We start from the raw sequence: 23,861 nt of genomic DNA, 5'->3' as shown, positions 1-23,861 counted from the left end.
GGGGCCTTGGGGACGCCTGACCATCGCACGCCCGCCCCGCTGCTCACGGCACGCCCTTGGTGAGAAGTTCTTCCGCTTTCCCTGCCTGGCCGGCCCTGGTCTCCAGCGCTTCCCGACTCCGGGGTGCTGTCCACTCGGAGTCCCCTGGGGTCAGGCAGGGGCACACCCGCTGGCCTCCCGGTGCTGTTGACCTGGGACCCCGGGCCCACACTCAGGCTCTGCGTCCAGGGACCTGCCCAAAGGGGCATCTGCTTGCTCCCGGCAGAAGCCAGGCTGGGCCATCACCCGGACCCCAGAAGGGGTGGGCAGGACAGAAGGCCCCGGAGTCCCCTCCTGGCCCCCAACCCCTTCCTCGCCCACTTGGAAACGCAGCCACAAGCATCAGCGCGATTCAACAGCTGTTTATTAAAGGTGCATGTGAGACGCCTGGTTCCGTGGCTTCTTCCCGCCAGACGCCGGCTGCGTGGTCAGTGGGGGTGGATGGGCTGTATTTACACGTGGCCTGTGGTGCTGCAGAGACCCGGGACGGAGACACGAAGGGATGAGCCGGGACAACCACGCTCGGGCTGTGGGGTGCCGTGGCTGCCAACCGGGAGGCCGGCGGGGGCGGCAGGGGTGAGGTAATGCTGCACCAGCGGGTGCGTCCGGCCGGCCCTGGGCCCGAAGTCACAGGCCCGGGGTCATAGTCGTCCCCCTCGGGCTCACCCCAGGAGTGCCCCAGAGGTGAATGGGTCCTTGACGTGTCCCGTTGGCGGGTGGCTGGGTCGGTCCTTTGGGTCCTGAGACCCCTTAGGTCTTCAGCCCCCGACTCAGGTTGATTGTCCAGTGACCGCCAACCGCCGCCTCCAGAAATCTGTGCCGCCAGGGCCCCTGCGGCCCGCCCAGGCTGGATGATGAGGTGTGGCTGTGCCCCCAGTGCAGGGGGTTGGAAAAGGCAAAAGTGGCTGCCGGACACGGATGGGGAGGGAGCGCCTGTGTGCTGGCCCGCGTGGGGCTGCCTTCCGGCCCCGCCCGTGGAGAGGCAGGCAGGGGGCGGCAGCGAGGTCTCTCCCCCAGTCTTGGTGGTCTCTCCACTCGCCCAAGAGGTAGCTCTGGGAGTTCTCCCCACGGCCCACGTGGGGAGACTGAGGCACAGAGCGGCGAAAGCAGTGCCCAGGGTCTCACAGTGCGTGGGTGCTCGAAGCCCCGGGCCCTGTGGCTGGACGAGCCGCTGGCGGGCCTGCTGCCGCCTCTTCCCTCCCGCCAGGCCACTTCGGGGAAGCCTGGCCCGCGGGGACTGGAAGCACAGACAGTATTTGGCAGTCCCCAAATCCACAAAGGAGCCGGGCGACCCCCAGTCCGGGCCCCGCGGGCTACCGCGGGGACGGGGACTGGGGGTCTCTGACACAGGCCTGTGTGGCCCGAGGGGCGGCCGAGGCCTTACGCGGGCTCACACGCCATCCCTGCCTGCCGGACGCTCAGGTTGGGCCCGGCTCCCGTCCCACGGGATGGGGCATCTGGGGGTGCGATGCAGCGGGGTGCGTGTGGCATCAGGGTCAGCATGGCTCCCAGGGGCTCCCCGAGCCGAGGGTGGCGGCCACTGGAACCCCTTCTGGGTGACGGGGAGGGTCAGCGGTGTCCGCGGGCGGGGGCTCTCCACTGCTCTTCAGAGAAGGGACTCGCGGCAGCCACGCTGTCTCCCCTGACGGCATCTGCCCCGGCGGGGGTGGCGCTCCGGCGGGGCGGCTGTCTCAGCAGATCCGCTCGCCGGGATCAGCTTCTCCCCGGGGGCCCCCCGCGCCGCAGGAAAGAGGTCGCCGGCTCTCCCTGCAAGGAGGCGTTCTCGGGGCTGAGGCTGAACACGCGCGCACCCGGGGGCCCTGAGCTGCACGTGAGAGGGGAGAAGTGAGGCCTCGGGGCTCGCCGTCTGCCATCCGTCCCCCTCCCCCCCCGCCCCGGGGCCGGGGTCGCATCTCCCGCAGCTGTGCCGTCCCTGGCGCGAGGCCCGTGGGGCCCAGCGCTTCGTGCGTGGCGAAGGAGAATGGAATAGAAAAGCGCGGCGGCGGTGGCCTTCGGGGGCGTCCCTCCACACGCTCCCTCCCGCCCGTGGCGGTCGCGCGCCCCCGCCCCGGCGGGGCTGTCCGACCACACCGTTGACCGTCCCCATCGTCCGGGCGCCAGTCTCTCCCTGCAGTTCCGGGCCGCCCGGCGGCGGGGCGCTCCCGACTCGCTAGACGGCGCTGTCTGGGGCTCAGCCGCGCCCGCCCCCGCGCCCCCAGCTGGGGCTGAGGCGGCAAGCGAACCGGCAGAGCCATCATTAACCAATTACCGGGCCTCCAACGTCACAGGCTTCATCCCGGCGCGCGCGGGCGAGCGCCCGCGCGAGGGGGCCACCCTCCCCGCTCCGTCCCCCACCCCGGGCGGGTTGCCACTTCCCTGCACCTCCCGAAACGGGAGGGTCTTGCTGAAGCTCGGGGCCACGAGCACACTGCGCGGGGCAGCCCGAGCTGGGAGGGTGGTCTCTGCGTGGGGGCCAGGTTGGGACCGCAGCTCCGGCCCTCGGCTCCACCTCCTTCCAGAGCCCCCGCGGCGCGGAGCAAGCATCTGTGCGTGAGATGTGAGGCCGATTCAGGCTGCAGGGGGGCTCCGAGGGCAGGGGCTCTGGAGGGTAGATGGACCGTGGGACCACCCCCTGGGCAGCCAGGCCAGCCCTCGACCGGGAGAGGATGTTCCAGAAGGCCGGCCCCGGCCACTATTCCAGAAGGCTGTCGGGGGCAGCGGTGGGGGCTTTCTCTGCGGCCAAGTCGGCGGCGGCTGCCACCATGGGGCTGGGCACATAGTTGAAGGGAGGCACGCGGGCCGCGCGGCTGGGGGAGCCGTGCCGGCTGGTGGGAAAGCCTCCCACGGCCACCCCCAGGCCCTCATGGACGAAGGAGGCAGAGGTGGGCGCCTTGGGGGGGCAGGGCCCATCCACATCGCTGCCAGGGAAGGATGCGGGGCCGCCGCCCAGGGCCTGGGGGGGCCCCCTGCTCTCCAGGCTCGGAGACGTGCTGGAGTTGGTCTTGGCGGCAACGAAGTCCTCGGTCTGGACCACGGCGTCGCTGGTCTTGCGCTGCGGGGGCCCGCCGGGGCCCTCCTCGGGGGAGGCGCCCACCAGGGGCAGGGCGGTGGCGGGTAGCGTGCTCCGAAGGATGTGCGGAACGTCCTCGTCCCGGATGCGACGCCACGTGGTGCCCGGGGCCGCCACCCTCGGGAGCGGCCGGGCCTCCCCGTCGCTGCTGCGGCGGGCGGCGTCGGCCGCGGGCCCCGGCAGCGCGCTGATGTGAGGCAGGGAGGCGTAGCGCTTGACGGCCTCGGGCCGGGCAACCGGCGTGCGGACGGGCAGGCGGGACGGGCTTTCGGAGCTGGGGCGCCGCGCCGGCCGCTCGCCGGGGCTGGGCCTGGCTGCAGGGGGCCGTCGGGGGGCCGCCCGCAGCTCGTCGCAGCGCGAGGAGCACAGGAAGACCGCGGGCAGGGCGGGCCGACCGCGCCGGGGGGAGCCGCCCTGGGAGGCGGAGGGCGCGGCCTCGGGCGCGGCCACCTCTGAGCGGCGGCGGCGCGGCAGGCCCGCGGACTCCTTGACGAAGGTCAGCTGCCGCCGGAAACCCGAGCGGTCGGAGGACTCGCTGCCACTGGAGCGGGCAGAGGCCACGCGCACCAGGCCCAGGCGGCCCCCTCGGGCGCCCGGGCTTCCCTCGGCTCCTGCCCGGCCCCTGGGGCCCGGCTCCGGGGCTGCCCGGGCCAGGGCTGGCGGCCCCCGCCTGGCGGGCCTCTGCATGAAGGGGATCCGCACGGGTGACTTCTGCGTCTTGTGCTGCTTGGACAGTAGGGCCCGCGCGGGCGTCTGGGGCGCCAGAGACGCCCCGGGACCAGGTAGGGGCCCCGCAGCCTGGGGGCCCGAGGGCGGCCTCCTGGGCGGGGGCTGGGAGGCCGGGGAGGCCGGGGAGGAGCCGGACGAGGGGGCCTTCGCCAGGCGGGCGGGCGGCGTGGCGCTCCGCTGGGGGGGGCTCAGTGCCGCCAGCTCGGAGATCTTGCCCGGCCGGTGTAGGCTTCGAGACCGCTGCTGCTGCTGCTGTTGCTGCTGCTGCTGCTGCTGCCCGGGGCTGGGGGCTTTGGCCGGGGCTGCGGGCTGCGCAGGGGCTCCCACCTTCCTCGGTGCCACACGGGTGCCGGGGTTGCCTCTGGGCTGTGCCCGGGGGGCCGGGCTGGGCACATAGATCACGGTCCGTCCCCGGAGCACGGCCGGCACCCTGCACGCCGTCTTCTGAGCACCGCGCAGCTTCTCGGGGCCACTGGGGCCGTGCTGGGCCAGGGTTGAGTCCCGCTTCTCCGGCCTCGGCCTCGCGGCACCGCCCGCCTGCAGCCGCTGTCCCTTCCTGTGCACCGGCGGCTGCAGGGTGGAGCCCGACAGCCCGGATTCCGACAGGATGGAGTCAGAGCCAGATGAGGCCTCGTGGGTGGCCGCGGCCGCCGCCTGGTGCAGCCACGTGACGATGGAGTTGGCGCCCTCTTGGATGGCGCGCCACTCGACGCTGTCCAGGTCGGAGGCCTGGTCTGAGCCCGCCGCCTCGTCACCGCGCTCCTGGGGCCGCTCCGCTGGCCGCTTGTCTGGCCGGGCAGCCTGGGGCTTGCGGCGCCGCGGGCCTGACGCCTGGAGCCGGCGCCCGGGCACGGCTGACCCGACACAGCGCCGGAGCGGCCCCGGCCCCGTCCCCGCCCGCGGGCTGGGGGCGCCATTGCACCCGCCCCCCGGGCCCACGACTTTGGCGACGGCCGGCTCGGGAGCGCGGGGCCGGCCGGCCGGCCGCTCAGGGGGCTCAGGCTCGCTGAGGGAGCTGGCGGAGGAGCTCAGGGAATAGCATGGCGGGGTCTCGTCGGCGATGAGGCTGGGCTGGGCGCGGGCAGCGGGCAGGGCCTTGGCCGCGGCCTTGGGTGTGGCCTGTGCGTCCTTCCTGCCGGCCGGGTGCTCTCTCTTCACGGCACGGGGGATGGCGGACGCCCGCCGCGGGGGCGCCACCGCCTCGGACGGCTCTTCATCGGAGTCGTTGTCATAGAAGCAGTACACGGCCTCTTCGGTGGGCGTCGTGAGGCACAGCGACTGCGGTGCCCCGTCCCCACGTGCCTGGCCCGGGCGGGGGCCGTCCCCGTCCGTGCAGGCGCTCGAGGGCTGGCGGAGGGGCAGCTCCAGCCCCGCCCGGCTCGTGCCCGCCCCCCGGGCCTGCTCTGCGCTCCGGCCCCCGCCCCACGCCCCGTGGCGGTGCCCGGTGGCCTGCCTGGCGGCGGCCTCCCGACCCACAGACTTCCGGCCGGCCGCCTGCCCGGCGGGTGGGTCCCTGGGAGGTCCCTGCAGCGTCTCGTCGCTGAGCGAGGTGGCACTGGAGAAGGTGACCGGCGTGCCCTCGGCTGAGTCGGTGCATGAGTCGTCCCCCCGGGCGGGGGCGGGCACCAGCATGTACACGGGCACGGGCAGCGCGCGGCGGCCGGGCACCAGGGCCGAGGCCACCTTGCGGAGCCGGGCGGGCACGGCTGCCCCCAGGCACTCGCGCAGCAGCCGCAGCTCCTGGTCGGCGGCTGCCGGCCCCTCCAGGCACCCAGCGGCCTCGTCCCGCCGGCGGTGCCCCGCGAGGTGCGGGCCGCCGCCGCGATCCGGGCCGGCGGGGGGCAGCAGCCGCAGCTCCACATCCTTCTGCACGTAGTGCTCGTGCAGGGCCAGCGCGCTGAGGCTCGAGGCGCACGAGAAGTTCTCATCCGGCTTCTCCACCGTGAAGCGGACGCTGCCGGCGTCGAGCTCCGACGGCAGCCGGCAGCGCTCCCGGCGGTCGGCGATGTCCAGGAATCGCTTCACGTAGCTCTCCCACTGCAAGCTGAACTGGGTGCTCTCGCGCTCGCCGGGGGGCGCAGGGGCCAGCGGGGGCGTCTTGCTGCGGCTGGGCGGCATGGTCTGCCCGGGGCTGTCGGGCAGCTCGCTGGGGCTGACCGTGCCGCTGCCCAGCCCGCTGCACGGGTCGCTGGGGACGGAGCTGGCGATGGACGGGCTCTCGAAACTGCTCAGGGAGCTCACGGAGCTGCAGCGGCTCAGCACCAGCGGCGTCTCCTGCACGCAGTTCTCGGAGGAGCTGGACGGCGTGGTGTCCTCCGCCCCCAGGCCGCAGCCCCGGTGCGGCGCCGGGATGGCCACGGGCAGGGAGGCGGCCCCGGGCCCGAGCCAGGCTCCGTCCAGGTCCGCCTTGCCGGGCCCCGCCTCCTCCAGCGCCTCCAGGGACGAGTCGCTGTCCAGGTCCCCGGCCTCACTGGGGCCGGGGCGGCCGGCCGAGGACAGCGAGGACAGAGAGCTGCAGCGGGACAGGCGGAGGGGCGCCGGCTCTGCCGCCGGCTTCTCGGGCAGCTGGCTCAGGCCCTCCGTGGGCAGCCAGGCCTGCTTCCGGGCCCCGGCGGCCGGGGGCCCCGCGCCCGCCCCCGCCCTGGGGTGGCCCTCGAAGAGCGGCACGTGCTGGTAGGTGGGCGAGAGCTTGATGGTGCGCACGCAGGCGTCGGCCGCGGGGCCGTCCCTCCCGGCCGGCTCCCGGCCGCCCGGCAGGCTGAGGTCCAGCCGGCTGGGCCGCGCCTGGCTGCACGGGGCCCCCTCGTGGTGCTCGGCCAGCACGGCCAGCGGGCAGGGCCTCGTGTGCTCGCGGGGGCAGCGCCCGTCGCCGGCGCTGCTGCCGCTGTTGAGGCTGTCGTTGGACAGGCTGGCGTGGGCGGCCTGGAGCCGCAGCAGCGGGTGGGCCCGGCCGCCGGCCTCCCGCCGCCTGCCCTCCGGCCGCCGGCAAGGGGAGCAGGACTGGGCGCGGCCCTCCCGCGGGGCCTCCTGCCCGGGGTCCCCGGAGCTGAGGCTGAAGCTGTCGTCGGACGAGGTGTGCAGGGCTGAGATGTCCTCCACCAGCCGGTCGATCCGCGCCACCGCCAGCGCCAGCTTGGCCTTGGCCCTGGCCGCCACGGCCGCCTCGCCGCCGGCCTCCTTCTCCACCTCCGGGCCGCTGCGGCGGGCGGGCGGGGCGCGGGCCAGAGCCTGTCCCTGCAGGAAGGGGCTGCCCAGGAAGAGGGACAGCACGGCGGGGCTGGCGGGCTCGGCGGTCGAGGCGGCGGCGGCCAGGGAGGGCGCCTCGTCGTCGTCGAAGCAGCCGGAGTCGGAGGCGTAGTCCCGGGCCAGCCCGTCCAGGTGCCGCAGGGGCGGCAGTGGCTTCTTGGAGGCGGCCTCGGCCTCGGCCTCGGGCAGGCCCTGCTTCTCCAGGTGGTCGAGCGCCTGGGCCAGATGTCGCGTGTCCAGCTCGGCCTCCAGCGCCCGCTGCTTCCTCACGTACAGACTGGGTGCGCACGCGCCGGGGGACACGGCGGTGGCCGTCGCCTGGTACTTGGCGGGCCGGTGGGCCAGCAGGTTGCGCAGGGCCGCGGCGCTGCCCATGGCGATCATCTTGTGCTTGGAGTGCACCAGGTTCCGCAGCATGCCCACGGCCCCCAGGTCCCACAGCAGCTCCTGGTCGCGCGGGCTGCGGGCCGACAGGTTCCAGAGCGTGCCGCACGCGTTGCTCACGATGGTCAGGCTGTGGGACGTCAGGTGCTGCAGCAGCGTCTGCAGACAGTTGTGGTCCCGCAGCACCTGCCTGCGGCACGAGGGGGTGTCAGGCCTGCGCCCAGCACCCGCCCCCCCACCCCCGCCCCCGCAAATACGAGTCCGGGGCTCCCCAGGTGACTTTGCGTTTCAGAACACCGAATAAATACGTGGTGCGACATCACATAGTGAAATGATAATACTTTCTTCTAGGGGCGCGGGGGGGCTCGGTTATTTAGGCGTCCGACTGTTGATTTTGGCTCGGGTCACGATCTCACGTTTCATGGGTTCGAACCCAGGGTCGGGCTCTGCGCTGGTAGCACGGAGCCTTCTTGGGATTCTCTCTCCCTGTCTCTCTGCCCCTCCCCGCTCACATGCACTCCCTCAAAATAAATACATAGAGGGGCACCCGGGTGGCCCAGTCGGTTAAGCATCCGACTTCAGCCTGGGTCATGGTCTCACAGTTCGTGGGTTCGAGCCCCACATCGGGCTCTGTGCTGACAGCTCAGAGCCTGGGGCCTGCTTCGGATTCTGTGTCCCCCCCTCTCTCTCTGCCCCGCCCCTGCCTGTGCTCTCTCTCTTTCAAAAATGAATAAACATTTAAAAAAATAACATTTAAAAAATAAATAAGTAGACATTAAAAAAAATACTTTTTCTAAAGTGAACTTCAGTTTGACTTTACCTCATTTCAGCACAACTACATCTCATGATATTTGGGGTATACTTATGCTGAAAATAAGTTTTATCTGTTTTTAAAAGTATCAGAGTGCCTGGCTGGCTCAGCGTGGTGAGTTTGAGCCTCATACCGGGTGTAGAGACTACTTAAAAATAAAATCTTTTAAGAAAAAACCCCCTAAGCATTGTTAATGATTAGTATTACCTAGTAAATAAGTGTTTTATTGATTTAATAAATAAAATCTTTAGCACAAGTAGAGCCCATGCAATATTTGGGATATACTTATATTGAAAACAAATGTTTTGTGTTTTCTTACATTAAAAACGTTACTGATTATCATCCAATAAACAATACTTTATTTTTATAAAGAATAAGCATCGGGGCGCCTGTGTGGCTCAGTCGGTTAAGCATCCGAGCCTTGCTCTCAGCTTGGGTCATGGTCTCATATTCGTGGGTTTGAGTCCCACGTTGGGCTGTGCCCTGTCGGTGCGGAGCTTGCTTGGAATGCTGTCTCTCTCCCTCTCTGCCTCTCCCCTGCTTGCACTTTCTCTCTCTTGCAAAATTAATAAGTATTTTAAAAACAGGTTTTAATATTACTTAGTAAATATTGTAATAGAGAACAAGTATTTATTAACATTATCTGAAAAATAATACGTTTTATTTTTATTTTACTTTGAAATGTTTATTTTGAGAGAGCACCTGTATGCGTGTGCACAGGGAAGGGGCAGAGAGAGACGGGGAGCCCCAAGCAGGCGCCGTGCTCAGCACAGAGCCCGATGTGGGGCTCGATTTCCCGAACTGTGAGATCACGAGCTGAGCCCAGATTAAGAGTCAGACGCTTAAATGACTGAGCCACCCAGGCGCCCCCATGTTTTCATTTTAATAAGTTAACTAAACGTTGATTATACGAGTACACCCCACACAAAATTTGGGGTATACTTATGTTAAAAAAAAAAACTTAGTCTCCAGGGACCAATCGGGACCGTTCATTCACCGCACAATCAGGGCTTGTCCTCGTTCCCAGCAGAGTGGGATCTGCCAGCCCCACCCCGGTCTGCGCCTGGGGCCCAGCTGGGGCCCAGCTTCCCCCAGTGCCCCCCCCCCTCCCCCCGTCCCCGAGCCCCGGCGGGGGGAGGGGGGCGACCTGTAGTCCTCCCGCGTGGCGATGAGGCTGGACACGTTGCGCAGGATGCCGCCGCCACTCTCGATGACGGCCAGCGAGTTGCTCTGGCACTTGTAGGTCAGTGTCCTCACCAGGAAGCCCAGGGCGCCGTCCACCTGGCAGATGGCCGCCTTGTTCTCCGTGCTGTGCGCCGACAGGTTCCACAGGGCGCTGAGCACACTCTTCAGGGTGGACTCCTGGGCGCCGAGCGGGGTGGGGGTGGGGGGTGAGCGGCGGGGGCCCAGCGAGCCCGGCGCACCCGCCTCTCCCCCACCCCATCGAGCTGCGGACCCAACGCTGGCACCCAGACACGCCTTCGAGTGCGAGCGAGAAGCAATCACGCTGACCGTCACGGGGTTCTGAGACGCGGGGCCGGCGGCCCCAGGGCTGGGCCACCCGCTCGGCAGCGCTCGGTCCGGCCGGGCCCACCCCACGCCCGTGCGCGTCCCCGCCCCCCGCCCCCCCCCCCCCCCGCACGCGTCCCCGCCCCGCCCCCGTGCCCACCTTGGAGGCTCGAAGGACGCACCGCATCAGGGCGGTCATGCTGCCCACCTCCCGCAGCACCTTCTTGCTGTGGATGTCGGCCCGCCAGGACAGGTTGCGCAGGATGCTGGACACAACCTGGGCGGAGCGGGCGCGGTGGACCTGGGGCCCCGGCTCCCCGGGCGGCCGCAGTCGCGTCCTCACCCCTGCGCCAGGCGGGGGCGCCCACCACGGGAGCCCCGTCACACCCAGAGGAGAGGGGACTTGGCGGCAGAAAGGCCTCGGGGGGTGAGCCGCCCTGGGGGCCTCCCCCCCCCCCCCCCCCCCCCCCCCCCGCGCACGCCGCCCCCCGCCCCCGCACCTGGTGCAGCTCCTCGCTCTCAGAAGCCAGCTGGGCCACGATGGCCTCCATGCAGCCCCGGCGGGCACACAGTGCGGCCTGTTGACGTGACGGAGGAAAGTCGCGCCACAGCGGGCGGGGGAGGGGGGGGGCGAGAGGTAGACCTACTGTGTGCAAGGGCCCGAGCCCCGCCCCTCCTCACCCAGCGGCTCCAAGGAGGAAAGAGGCTCAGGGCGGCGCCGACGCCACCCAGCCTCCCCCAGCCCCGAGCGTGGCGGCCCCGCTGGCCACGTTCGGACACCAGCCTTCTGGGCCTCCGCCTGGAAGTCGGGGACAACTGTCTCCCCCCTCAGGACCGTTTCAAGGCTGGCACGAGGTCGAGGCAGGCCCGGGGCTGGAGCGCGCTGACCCTGCCCGCCCTCTGGCCGGCCCCAGACACCTTGTTGGCCACGTCTCCAAAGGTGAGGTTGGTGAGGGTCATGCCGGCGTATCGACGGAGGGCGAGGTTCAGCGGGTCCCGGGTCATTCTGTGCATCTCGTAGTCAACTTGCAGTAACTCTGCCACGGCCTGCAGCCCACCTGCAGGGGTGCGGAAGGGGCACCGAGCGCCCGGACAGGTGGTGAGCCCCGCCCCCCGCCCCCACAGCCCGCCTGCCTTCTGCCCTGCCTGGCCTCGCCTGGCCTGTGAGCGCCCCCTGCCGCGACGCCCCCGGCCCCTTCCCGCCCCACCCCCGCCCTCGGCAGGTCTACCTGTGCAGCCGGCTCCGAGGGTTCTGCCCCAGTACCGGGCCTTCGCACAGCTGTTCCCTCGGCCCGAACGCTCTTCCCTATTTGCCCAGACTCCTGCCTGTACTCCCAGCGCCGGAGTCACGGCGCCGCTTTCTCAAGGACGCCCTCCAGCACCCCACGTGAGAATTCCCTCAGGACCATTAGAGCAGGAGCCACTGAGGGCAGGGTCTGCACGGCTCGAGCCCAGGAGCCACCGGCGGGGGGCCCGCGTGCCCAGCGTAGGGACGGGCGGACGGCCCTGGGAAGACCGGCCCGGGAGAGACGGCGGCAGGCAGAGAAGGGGCAGGCGCGGCACAGACTCAAGAAGCTTCTCCCTCTTCGCGCAGCAAACGTGCCGGAGGCAACGCGCTCATCCCCGGGCCCGGGGCAGGCCGGCCGGGCACCCTCTGGGGACGTCAGCGGCCCGCGTGCACCTGAACACCCCGACGTCAACAGGCCACGTGCTCCGGCGCCACGGTCACAACAACCCGGGTGTCCTCCAGGGGACCAACCCGAGACCACAGTGTGTCCCGCCACTGGGGCAGCGGTGCTCAACCGTGACCGGGAGCCCTGCCACCTGTCGCCACACCTTGTGGGCACACCTTGGAGACATTCTGCCCGAGTTTACTTGTGTGACAGGAGGCAGACACAGGAGGACACATCCCGTGACCCCACGCACAGGGGGTCCCCAGAGGAGTCCCGTCCACAGAGACAGAGAGAGTAGACGGTGGGAGCCAGGGGTGGGGGCTCAGTGTTTCATGGGACAGAGTCTCGGTCCGGGGAGATGGAAAGTTCTGGAGACGGGTGGCGGGGGCGGGTGCAGGACAGCGTGAGTGCCTGACGCCGCCGAGCTGTGCGCTTAGAGACGGTTACGATGGTGAATTTTAGGCTGTGTGTATGTTACCACAATTTAACTTTCTTAAGTAGGCTCCACACCCGATGTGGGGCTCGAACTCACAACCCTGAGATGAAGAGTCACGCGCCTTTCCAATGGAGCTGGCCTGACGCCCCTAAAAAATTTGGGATGCGTAATTGTAAGTTATTACAGGGGACACTTCTCAGGCCTTCAATGCTCCGTACCGTGGAGTTCTCTGCTGCTGGAAACCCGCAGGACAGAAGCAAACAGGAGGAGGGAGAAAGGACTGCGAACTCGGCCGTGGGTGGGGTGCTTGTGCTGGGAGTGGGGGACCCCCCTGCTAGGGGGCCTCGGCGGACAACAGCGGCATGCAAGTGTTTTGGCCTCGGACCCCTGCATCCTCTGAACTTTTCTGAGGACCCCCAGAGAGATTCTGTTCTTGTGGGTGGAAGCTGTTCCATGCTAGAAATTAAAATGAAGCGTTTGGGGAGCCTGGGGAGCTCAGTCGGTTAAGGGTCCGATTTTGGCTCAGGTCGTGATCTCCCAGTTTGTGGGTTCGAGCCCTGTGTCGGGTTCTGTGCTGATGGCTCAGAGCCTGGGGCCTGCTTCGGATTCCGTGTCTCCCTCTCTCTGCCCCTCCCCTGCTCACGCTCTGTCTCTGTCTCGCTCTGTCTCTGTCTCTCTCAAAAATAAACACTTTAAAACTTTTTTTTATTAAAAAATAAAAAGAAGAAGCCTTTTAAACCCCAGAAGGTACAGCCCAGTGGTCCTCAGAGTAGGAGCATCTGGAAACCCCACTGAACACACGCACGCACGAGAAAAAACGGGGGTGGCAAAGGCAAAAACAATTGCGACCTTGTGGACCTCCGAGAAGGATCTCGGGAACCCCCAGGGGTCCCTGTGGGCCACACTCTGAGAACCAGTTTTGTATGAAATCCCAGCTGTTCATAGTACAAACGTTCACGGTCAGAAGGAGACAATGAAAACTGAAATCCTCCTTTTCCTGCCTGGCATCGGCTGGGGGAAGTGGAGCCCAGGGCCACTCCATTCTCCTGTCTACACTGCATTCTGGGCACGTGTGTGCACGTGCATTGTGTAGAGAGGAGACCTTACCACCTCCTCCACTTTCCCCGGACGACACGAGGACTTACACGACAACAGGACTTACTGTTCGACACAGGCCGTTTCCGGATCGGGTGGGGGGGGGGGTGTCCCACGGGTTGCTTGCTGCCCGCCTGCCTTCCTATTTCTGTGTGTCTTACTTTGTCAATCCGGCCACGGGGCGCAGGGGTGCCCCCAAGGTGTGCACACTCCTGAAGAACCCGCTGGTGCCAAAGCCCCTCACCACGTGCCCCCCCACCTCCACGCAGCCAAACCACACGGGACCCGACCCAACCTTGGGGCGCTCTGACCACCGGCTGGGTGAGAAGCCGTGTGTTTTGTAACTCTTACAGCCAAACTCAGCATATGGATGCGATGTTTGGCCTTTGCTATTTCTTTTTTCCGTGTTTTGATGACTTTTCTATGGAAAAAGAAGATACTCGTAACGCCCCCCAACCTGAAACTTCACAAGGTCGAGCCCCCCCCACCCCCCCCACCCCGTCCCCAGCCCCTCCACAAAACACCGAGGCATCGGGCCCTCCTGCGGGAGGCGAGGGGGCACTCACCCAGCTCGTTCATGGCTCGGCGGTATTCCTCGTCAAAAGACAGCTTCATCACGGCACAGGTGGCCTGGCAGATCTGGGGCTCGATGGGGACGGGAGCTGTGGGCCAGGGGACCAGGTCAGCGCCCTCCCACTGCCGGTGGGTGCCCGCCCCGCCCTGCCTTCTGCATCCCTGCGGAGACCCCAGGCCTTTTCAAAGGGCTGCACGCCGGGCTCGCAGAGCGGTGGGGCTCCTTCCCACGCCTCCCGCCAACCCACGCAGGGGGTGCTGCCTCACCCAGGACGGCCAAGGGAGGGGGGGGTGACGCCTGCGGCTTCTGTCATAAGGTAACTGCAATCAGCTGCAAACACCGGGAACCTCACACTCTGGGGACCCACGACCTATCCCTGCATTCGGCGGCGGTTTCCTGAGCACCCACCCCGTGTCATCAGGTGTCGGGGGCCACCCCTGTGCCCATCCGCCAAGACAACGTTCCCACAAGCCTCGCCCGCGCAGGCCACCGAGAAGGGGCCCGGCGGCGGCCCCCGTCGCTGGCTCACCGCCGCTGGCGCCGCCTCCCTCGGCGCCGTCCCTGGCCTGCAGCCAGTCCCAGCAGGTCTCACAATAGGCCCGGATCTGCTCCAGCACGTGCAGGACGCGCATCTCCTTGCGCGCCAGGCCCTGGTCAGGTTGCGAGAAGACGATGTTGTGCAGCGCCGCGTTGGCGCGCATGCGTGCGTCCTTGGCGCCCGTCGCCCCGGGGCTTCCGTCGCGACCCCCAGCGCCGGCCTCGGTGCCGTGCAGGATCTGCAGCAGCAGCGGCAGGCACCCCGAGCGGCGCATGGCCACGCAGCTCTCCGGCGAGCTGGACATGGCCAGCAGGGTGCGCGCCGTGTCCTCCTGGTCACGCGTTGCCAGCATGGACAGCAGCCAGAAGACCACCTCCACCTACGAGGGGCAGCGGACGGGGGTCAAGGGGGGCGGTGAACCACGCCCGGCTCACCTGGCCCCAGCCAGTCCCTGAACCCCCGGTGGGCCGCCCAGACACAGTGAGCGTCTTGTGACCCCAGCCCAGGACCGTCACTTGCTCACCCCCGACACCCTCACCCTGCAACTTCCTGTGGGCAGTGGCACACACCTGGGGAGGGCACTGGGGCGCCCCCGGTTGAGGAGGGCCAAGTTGACTGTCGTCCTCACGGGGTACTCCCGTGGGTGACCTCCTACCTCTAAGTCTAGGGTGCCGTCCCAACACACAGGACAGCTGTCCCCACCCACGTTCTGGCCCTGCCAGCCTCAGCACACACCCCACCCCAGGGTGGCCCTTCCACACCTGGGGCCGCTTTATGGAGACGGCGGAGGGAAGGCCCCCCACATCGGACAGAGAGGCAGGACCCAGGTCACCATGCACCTCCACCCAGCTGGCCATCTGCACCCCTTGCCTCAACCCACCGGCCTCCTCCCCCACAAACCTGGACGCCCCCTCACCTTGCTGTTGCCGGGCTGAGGGACACCATCCTCCGGGTGTGTGGGGACTTCAGTCTCTGGATCCTCGTCCACCGGCACCGACTTCACCGCCAGCAGGGCCTGTGCGGAGAACGCCAGACCTGGGGGCTCTCTTGGGGAGCACCCCACAAAGCGCCCAGGCTGCCAATGCCGGCCACACCCCCGTGACAATGTGGGTGGGGGCTGCAGGCCCATTCCTGGACCGGGCAGAGCCCTAGCGGTCTCTTCACTGCCTAGACCCGTCACCACCCCAGGACCCTGGCGCCACCCCTCCCAGTACCTGGGGCTCTGTCTGTTGCACCCGGTCCTGTGCGGACAGCAGCTCCTGATCGATTTGCTCCAAGCGAGAAGCGCGGATCTGAGCCAAGAGAAAGAGGCGCGCTGGGGCTGACTCCGCCCACTCCTGTATGACCCCACCCACTTCTCCATCGGCATTCGGCTTCTGCCCCACCCTGGCCCCACCCCCATTCCTCTATATGGTCCCGCCCACCCTAAACACCCTCGCTGCAGTATCTGACTCCGCCCACAACCCGGGCCCACCCAGGCGCTGGCTCCACCCACTCTCTTGCTTGACCCCGCCCCACCCTTCCGGACCCGCCCCCTCCCTGATCTCCTCCGGCCCACGGACCGCGGCCCAGGGCTGGCTCCTACTCGGTTCCGCCCGCTGACCGTCCCCTAACCCCCACCGTTCTCGGACCCTGCCCTCGGAGCCCGGCTCCGCCCTTCGCCCCCTCTGGCCCCACCCACAAAGGGCTCTACCCCCCCTGGCTCCGCCTCCCGATCCAGACCCCTCCCACAGCAGTCCCCGCGCTCCGCCCAGTGACGCGCTCTTCCCCGGAAGAGCCTCCAGCGCCCCGCCCCGCCCGCCGCCTCACCTGCGCGCGCTGCACCATCTCGTCCGAGGTGCCGAAGCGTTCTTCCATCAGCGAGCGGATGTGCTGGGCCTCGAACTCCAGCTGCTGCCGGATCAGGTCCATCTGCATCGAGAACTGCTGGGAGGGGCGGGCGGGCCGCGGTGAGGGGGCGCCCGGGCCCGAGCCCCTTCCCCCCGCGCCGTCCCCCGCGCGCTCACCGTCTCCACGTGCGGGAGCTCGTCCAGGCGCTTGGACAGGCCCTGCAGCTGTGAGTAATACCAGAGCTTCTCCTTCTCCTCCTTCTCGATCTCGTTCAACAGGAAGCACCTGGGGAGGGGGCGGGCAGTCGGTGGGCGCAGGCTCGCAGGGCGGGAGCCGTCCTGCATGCGTCGTTTATTTTGATTTGTGTGATCACTTGTCGGGCGCTGTGTGCCAAGTTGAACGGCGTGGCAAAGTCTCGCCCTTGGCGCTCCCGGGACTGGGGTGCGGTGCAGAAAATCAATTCAACTTTATAAGTTGTGGTCCCCAGAGAAAGACCCCGAGGGGGCTGTGCTAACACCTCTCCCACGCTTGCTCGTCTCCCTCTGGCCTACAAGGACCAAGTCAGGCTCAGATTGCTCCGGGCGCAACAGGCTCCCTGTTAACCCTGTGGGGGGCGATGCTGCCATTCTCGTTTTACAGAGCTCCACGTTCAGGCTCAGGGTCTTTTTCTTTCTCTTTTTTTTTTTTTTCTTCAAATAAAAATTCATTGACTTTAAATAATTTTGTGACATAGGACTACAGAGCGGCGGAAGCCTGGGGCTGGGAGGGGTGAGGAGACTGGCCTGAGGTCCCACAGCACAGCATGGCCTCAACTCCAAGCCGCTCTTGCACTGCCGCATCCGACCCCACACACCCCGGCCGCGCCGAGCTGGGCGCCCAGACCCTGCTTTCCTCTGCTGGCCCCCGGCCCAGGTTTCTTGGGCCACAGCCCTCTCTGCACAAAGGCTGCCTTGAGCCCTTCTGGCTCCAGTCCTGACCCTGGCAACGGACACGGCCCTGTGCCTCGCGAAGCCCGCATGCTGGGGACCCGTGGGGACATCTCCCAGGAGCCTTGCCCTGTGCCAGGGACTCCCCCTTCCTCTTCGTCCTCCAGCTGAGGTCCACTGGAGCCACGGGGAGTGGGCGTGGGCAAGGCCGGCTCAGGAGGTGGGGGGAACACGTGCCGGTGGGCCAATCAGCGGGCAGAGGTGCCGGGGCGGAGCTACGTGACAGCTTCCAGCGGCCGGGTCCCGCCACCTGCCATCTCACCTCTCCCGGTCCAGTTCCTCCAGCAGCCGGATGGTCGCCCGGCTCAGCTCCCCAAAGCTGTCCTTGGAAGGCCCGGAGCCGTGTACTGGACTTCCTTCGGGGGTCCGGCCAGTGGGCTCAGGACCTAGGGCTGGGGGCTGGAACTTGAGGTTGTACAGGCTGGTGATGTCCATCTGCAGGGCTGCATGGGCGCGGAGGGAGAAGGCAAGGTCAGTGCCCCTTCCCGCCCCTCCTCCCAGCAACCTCTGGGGGCAAGCTGGGGATTGCCCCCCCCCCCCCCCCCCCGTGGGCCCCTCACCTTTCAGCTGTTCCAGCACCTCCGTCTGCCCCAAGGACACCAGCACTCCGGCCTCCTGCTCCAGCTTGCCTTGTAAGTGCTTCAGGACCTCCTAAGGCGGGGGCGGGAGAGGGTGTCCGGCAGCGTGAGCCTGCTGCCCTGGGCTGGCCTGTGGGTCTCTGGGTCCAGCACCCCGGCGGCGTCTGTCCCTGTAAGGGCAGCCCGAGGCCTCTGCCCAGCCCCTCCCTCACCTTCATGCCGGACGTCTCCGTCTCTAGCTTGGACAGGTGGCTCGAGTTGTCTCGCAGCTCCTGCCTCAGGTGACTGTTCTCGGCCTTCAAGGCCTCCACCTGCCGCACCAGCTGCTCGTAGGGCGCCACGGAGCTCGTCATCTTCAGCTCCTGCAGCGCCTGGGGCCAAGGGTCAGCGGGTTCACCCAGGGGTCTAGGGAGAGTGCCCTGATCTAAGCCCCAGCTCTCCCATCTGATCTTGGGGATGAATCCCAGCGGGAGCGCCAGGTGTGGACCGCTACAGGCAGAACTCTGGCGTCCCGGAGGACAGGCACGGGCAGGGCCAATGGGAGGCAGAGGGGCAGGGCCCCGGGGTGGACGTGGAGACACGCAGCCCCAACGCCCAGGTGGCCAGCAGACACGAGTACATGTCCACCCTCACTGCCGGGCTCCCAGACACACAGGCGGGCAGCTAGACAGACACACGGACATCCGAGGCCCTCTCCCACAGCAACGCAGCTGCCCCGAGGTGTGGTGGGCAGACCGCCAGCGGGCCCAGCCCAGGACGCTAGAACTGCTGTGGAGGCCAAGAACACGGCTCAGAGAGCCAGGGCCAGGTGATGGTGGGGCGCCCAGAGCTGGGCAGCCGGGCCGGCAGACCCAAGCCCACCACGGTCACCCCCCCCCCCCCGCCACCCCACACCCCCTCCACCAACAGCTGGAGCCCAGCAGCCACCTGCCTGGCCCGGCTCCCCTCCCGGCAGCCCTGCGCCAGCCCCCCGGGCTCTCCCACTGCCACCCGCTTCTTTGTGTGTGTGGCTGTCCTCACTCTGGCCCAGCCTCCTCGGTCCAGCTGGCTGGCAGCTCCTCCTCTCTGGGCTTGGCCCTCCCCGGAGCTGTCCCACCTCCTCCCCACCCCCCCTTCCCTCTTTGTTCCCTTCCCATCGGCTCGCGCCCCCTCCCTCCGCCTTTGTCTGAGGCGCACCAGTGGCAGGCCGTGGTCTCCTCCACCTCCTCCCCGGAGCCCCTCCCCAGATCAGCCCGCCCTCCCCAGCCCACAGGGAGGCACTTGCTCTCCGCCCCCCAGCCTGGCCACATACACTCATTCACGTGCCCCGTCACTCACTGTCCTCCCTCTGCTCCTGCCCCCAGAACCCTCCCCACCCCACCCACCCTGGGACCACCAAGGGCTCGCTGGGCCTGGAATAAGGGTGGGGTGATGGGCTTGGGCCATCCTGACCCTTTGGGAGGACCTGCTGTACGCCTGACCCGTCATCTGGCTCGCTGGCCACAGTCCCGAGCCTCAGGGACCGCCACTGGGCTGTGCTCAGAGGAAGAAACAGGCCCGGGTGACCGGCAAGGCACGACCGGGACCCGACACTGGGAGGACTCAGAAGTCCAGGCAGTGCTTTCTGGCCTCTGCGGGCCTCGAGCTGCCCATCTGAGGGTTGAGAAGAACTCGGCCCTGCGGGTCGGTGGGAGGGCCGACAGGACAGTCAAGTGGGAGCAAATGTGTCAGGTAGGGAAGGCCGAGGGCCTTTGCCTCCCACCCCAATATCGACCCTGCCCGAGGCTGGGGGGAGGCGGGGAGCTCCCAGCTGGGACTCAGGCCTGGGGCTGTGGCAAGACTGCTGGGGTCCGGCCGCCACGCCCAGCACAGCCTCAGGGAAGCTCCAGGTGGTGTAGGACCCTGTTGAGTGTCCCTCCCACTCCCTAAACCCAGGCCGGCTCCTGGAGCCCCACCCAGGGCTGCCCATCCCCCCCCCCCCCCACACACACACACATCAGGTTTCCCTCGTCTTGGATGTTCCAGGCTAAGCCTGGGACACCTTCACTCCCCCGACGCCTGGTGGTCACTGCTGTATCCTCATCGCGCTGAGCTTGGCGGTAGGGCCACCCACCAGACTCCCCGCATTCCAGCCTGGCCTCCCCAACTCCACACTCCCACCGGCCCCTCAAGCTTTGCCCAGCCAGGCCCCCTCTCCCCCAGGCCCCCACACCCTTTCCATCAGGGCAGCCTCGCTGGCCTCCCACGGTCCACTCTCACGGAAAGCCAAAAGGAAGCTGTGAGAGTCACGATTGGATTCCATCCCTCCCTCGCGCCAGTACCGCCCATGGCTCCCCAGTGCCCTCAAGACAAGAGCCCATTCCTCCACATGCATCCTGCCTCGCTGACACCCAGCAGCCACGCTGCAGTGTCCTTCCCCAGGCCTCTGCACGTGCGGTTTTCTGCCTGGAGCACCTTTCCTGACTCCTGCCACCCTTCAAGGTGCAGCTTCCCCCAGGAAGCCCTCCTGCCTGGACTTCATCCCCAGGCTGCGTCAGGGGACTCCTGGGAGCCTCCCCGAGAGATCTCCATCGCAGAAGGGAAGCACCAATAGCTGGCAGTTCCCCTGGTTGAGCCGTGAGTGGCCACATTTCAGGGGAGGACGGCAGATGTGGCCCAAAGGGGCCCTTCCTTCAAACCCCACGTTACAGAGAAGGAGCCTGATGTCCAAGGAGGAGGAGCACTACCCCCCAAGCACACAGCAGGCCTGCCTGCAGACTGGGAGGTCCGAGTGTGGAACCCCGTGGGTGGGTGTGTGCGTGGGCCGGGAAGCAGCGACGCAGGGGCCCAACCTCCCTGGTTCTCAGTCTCCCTTTCTGGCTCCACCCTGGAGAAACGAAGCCTGTGCTGACAGGTGAAGCAGAGAGAAGGGGATGCCGACCCCCCCGACCCCCCCCACCCCCACCCCCCGGCTGAGGCGGAGGACGCGCCCCCTGCCCTCCCCCCGGGGAAGCGCTTACTCTATGTCGGGCTGGGCCGGGCTGGCGGGGGCGCCGCGGGGCGGGGGCTCCGGGGTCTCGGCGGCGCAGGCAGAGGGCTCTGGGGCGGACAAAGCCCGGTCCCGGCCTGGCCAGGCGGCGCCGCCGCTCCCGGAGCTGGGCGAGACCACCGCGCGCGGGGGAGGATGCGGGATGCGGGATGCGGGCGCGGCGGCCAATTGCGGCGCGGGAAGACGGACTGGTGCCATGGCAACAGCCAATGGCGGCCCCGGGGCGGGGACCAGCGGCGGCAGCCGGACGTCGGGCCTCCGGGCGGGTTCAGGGACTGCGTGTGCAGGGCTTGCGGGGGGGGGGGGGGCGCCCCGAGGACGAGGACCCTGTGCCCTCCACCCGTTCCGGGGTAAAGCGGTCAAGAACCTCCGGCGGCTGGATCCGGAGAATTTGAGAGTAAAAAAAAGCATGCGGTCTCGGATGTTACATCAGAATTGGGGGGAGGGGGGGCAAGGGGGAGGCCAGCCCCTCCCGACGGATCCAGCCGAGCCTCGTGCGGACGGGTGAGGGCGGGGCAGGGCTCGGGATCCAGACTGCACTCCCCACCCCCTGCCAGCGGGGTCACGGCCAGCATGAAGGGGTGGGCGTGGGGGATGGGCGGGCAGGCTGAGAGGCGCTGGGGACCCCGGCGCCTCTGTCTCCCGCCTGACAGAGCTCTTCCAGGGGTGTCTGCCGCGACTCCCTGTCCACCCCATGTCGCTCGGTCTCTTTCAATCTGTCTCTCTGTGTCTCTGTCTCCCATTACACTATTTCACCCTCACAGAAGGTAAGCCCAAGGAGAAGCCTGGGGTCCCAGCTGTCTCAGGTCCTCGATGGGTCCAGAGCCCCAGAACTTTGCAGCTGGGGCCAGTCTTTACTGCCTCCGACACATGCACGCCCCAAGGAGGAAGGAGGCTCTGGGCCAGGAGACGTGGTTTAGGGGGCCTGCCTCTGTCTTTCCTGGCCGGGGGAGGGGGGGCCGTGGCAAATGTTTGCCTCGAGAACCTTGTCCCCCCCCCCCCGGTTAAGTGGGGTGGGGGGGGTGCAGCCTTTGTAAGGGCTGGTGCAAGGCAGGCAGCCAAGGGCACGCACACCACGTTGTGTTCTGTTGGGTCTACGGCAGGAGGTCCCGTGTGCCCCGCCCTGGGCTAGCACTGCCGGGGAGGGGGGGGGGGGGCTGAGAGGGGGCCTGGCAGTCCTGGAGCCTCCACAGCCAAAGGCAGCAGTCCCCAGCCTGTGGGCCCTGGGAAGGGGGTGTGGGGGGCAGAGGGGCTCTTTCCGGAAGCTGGGAAGGCTGCACAAAAGGACACCAGTGCTTGGCCTCTCCCAGATGAGTAAGAGTTGGCTATGGAAGCAAGGAGGGGAAAGGTATTCCCCGGGGCTGAAGGAATGACATGTGCCGTCCCTGGAGCTGAGCGGCCAGTCCCCTGTCAGGGGGCCTGGGCTTCTGGTGGGGCCGCACCAGCTCACTACCAGGGGTTTAGAGCAGGGGCAGTCCGGGGCAGTCCGAGCTGATCACCGAGAGCAGAGCAGACCGGCCAGAGCCGGAATGGGGGCAGGGAGAGGACAGAGCCTAGGGCACAGCTTCACTGTGACCTTGGCCTCTCTCTCTTTGGCCTCAGTTTCCTGCTTTGCCGACTGGGAGGTGGGTTGGAGAATCCTTGCCTGCACAGAACTAAGTCCTATCCCCCCACCCAGTCTCAGGTGTGGCTGCTCCCCAGACCCCTCTCAGCCAGTCTGAGTGGTCTAATGGCCAGCCTTGCCCTCGTATGTATGAGGACACTGAGGCTTAAGCCAGGGAGCACACTGCTTCAGTTCACTTGTGAGCCTCACCAGCCTTGGGCTTCCCCCTCCCTGGGGACCAGAAGGCTGAGGGCACAAGGCACTGAGACTACAAGACAAGATGCCCTTGTCCCCAAGCCTCTGGAGCACCACATCTCTGACACCCTGCCCCTCATCCCCGAATATCCCTGACCCTTTAAATTCTTGAGCCACGGTCAGACTCAGGCATCACTGGAAATCCGAGAACCACAGAGCCTCGGGAAACCCCACGGCACCCCAGGACCCCAAGCCCAGTCTTGGGGGAATGAGGAGCCCCTCAAGGCACAGTTCCCAGGCCTAGTTGGGGGTGGGGGTGGGGGTCCTCCCCAGGCGCCCTCCCTGGGATCCTCTGCGCTCCCTACCGCTGCTGGGCTCTCAAGGGGAGAGTTGAATCGTGGGGCTCGCTTATCCACATCCTCACCCTGAGACCATCCCTTCCCCCTGCCCCCCCCCCCCCCAGCCCCATGCCAGCATCTGGCCCAGCACAACAGGGTCACTCAGAGGGCCTTTGAGTCTTCTGAGCCTGACCTCAGTGTCTCTTCCCACTTGATGGCCCGCGCTCTTCCACTGACCATTCACTGTGCTAGGGGCTCGGGGCAGAACCATGGGTGCCCCCCGCCCCCAACTCGGAGCTGGGGTGGGGGGAGAGGGAAGCAGAGAGGCACCAGGTTGTCATGCGACCACAGAGATGGGGCGCGGGCTGGGTGACGGAGCAGAGCCCTGATGGAAAAGGGAATACTACTGGAGATGAGGGAGTGGTGGCGCCGTGCCCCCGAAACCGGATCCCCTGCCGGGTTTCCGGGCCTCAGTTTCCCGGGAAGGGAGAGGGCAAGACAGCGTCCTGTCAGCACCGCGGACAGCTCCCCTCGGCCACCGGGCCTGGTCCTTTGCTGGCGCCTCCGCCCCGCGCTCAGGCTCCAACCCAGACGAAGGCTTGGGCTCCTCGCGGCGCCCCCAGTCTCAGTTTCCCGTTAAATCGGGAACGTGAGAGCCCCGAGGTTCAGAACGATTACGGAGGCCGGCAAAGCTCTCAGGCCCGGTGGGATGCATATTGTGAACCTCAACGTCGGCGAAGGTCGGAGTCGGCCCTGCGCTGGGAGCCCAGAAAGGGAAACTGAGGCCCCAAGAGGTGCAGGGTGTGGCCCAGCCCCTACCCGCCAGTGCGGGACGGAGCCTCAGCTAGACGGTCCCCCGTCGCAGTCCCCACCGCCCCAGCTGCTCTCTGCGTCCGCGCAGTGGGGAGGGGTCGGGGGGGGGTGGTCTTTCTCCGAGGCTGCGCTTGCGCAGACCCGGGGTGGGGGGGATCCGCTGCGACGCGGGGGAGGGGCTGCCCCCCGAGCACAGCCTGAAGCGGTTGCCCTGGCAACGGTCTCCGCGGCGACTGCGCGAGACCCCAGCCCCGTCCAGCCCCGTGCGCGTGTCGGAGTGCCCCCCACGCCTTACCTGGTCCCCGAAGAAGGCTGAGTGCAGCAGGCTCAGCAGCCCCAAGAGCCCCATGGAGCCGCGGCCGCCCCGGACCAGCCTGCGCCCCGCCCTCAGCTGCTCGGGTGGGGGG

The 23,861-nt window shown here is 67.7% G+C and overlaps 1 protein-coding gene across 3 annotated transcripts; it reads right to left on the bottom strand.

The window, feature by feature from the left end:
- Positions 1-385: 385 nt before the first annotated feature.
- Positions 386-23,861, bottom strand: APC2 (APC regulator of WNT signaling pathway 2). 3 transcript variants are annotated; one of them, XM_043590142.1, is made up of 15 exons: positions 23,750-23,861; positions 17,711-17,869; positions 17,481-17,571; positions 17,183-17,363; positions 16,111-16,219; positions 15,914-16,030; positions 15,319-15,396; positions 15,021-15,119; positions 14,096-14,483; positions 13,559-13,654; positions 10,707-10,846; positions 10,289-10,366; positions 9,949-10,065; positions 9,427-9,641; positions 386-7,658 (listed from the first exon to the last, which is right to left on the bottom strand). In XM_043590142.1, the coding sequence occupies exons 1-15, from the start codon at positions 23,801-23,803 to the stop codon at positions 2,732-2,734; spliced, it is 6,849 nt and encodes a 2,282-aa protein (XP_043446077.1). In that variant the 5' UTR covers positions 23,804-23,861; the 3' UTR covers positions 386-2,731. The 3 variants fall into 3 exon arrangements, with proteins under 3 accessions (XP_043446077.1, XP_043446078.1, XP_043446079.1); XM_043590143.1 differs by having other exon boundaries at positions 15,914-16,027; XM_043590144.1 differs by lacking the exon at positions 23,750-23,861 and adding an exon at positions 20,477-21,653.

Source organism: Prionailurus bengalensis, chromosome A2 (genome assembly GCF_016509475.1).
Source record: "Prionailurus bengalensis isolate Pbe53 chromosome A2, Fcat_Pben_1.1_paternal_pri, whole genome shotgun sequence".
Taxonomy (NCBI): domain Eukaryota; kingdom Metazoa; phylum Chordata; class Mammalia; order Carnivora; family Felidae; genus Prionailurus; species Prionailurus bengalensis.
The sequence above is the reverse complement of the archived record's forward strand: the minus strand, read 5'-3'. Positions and strand labels throughout refer to the sequence as shown.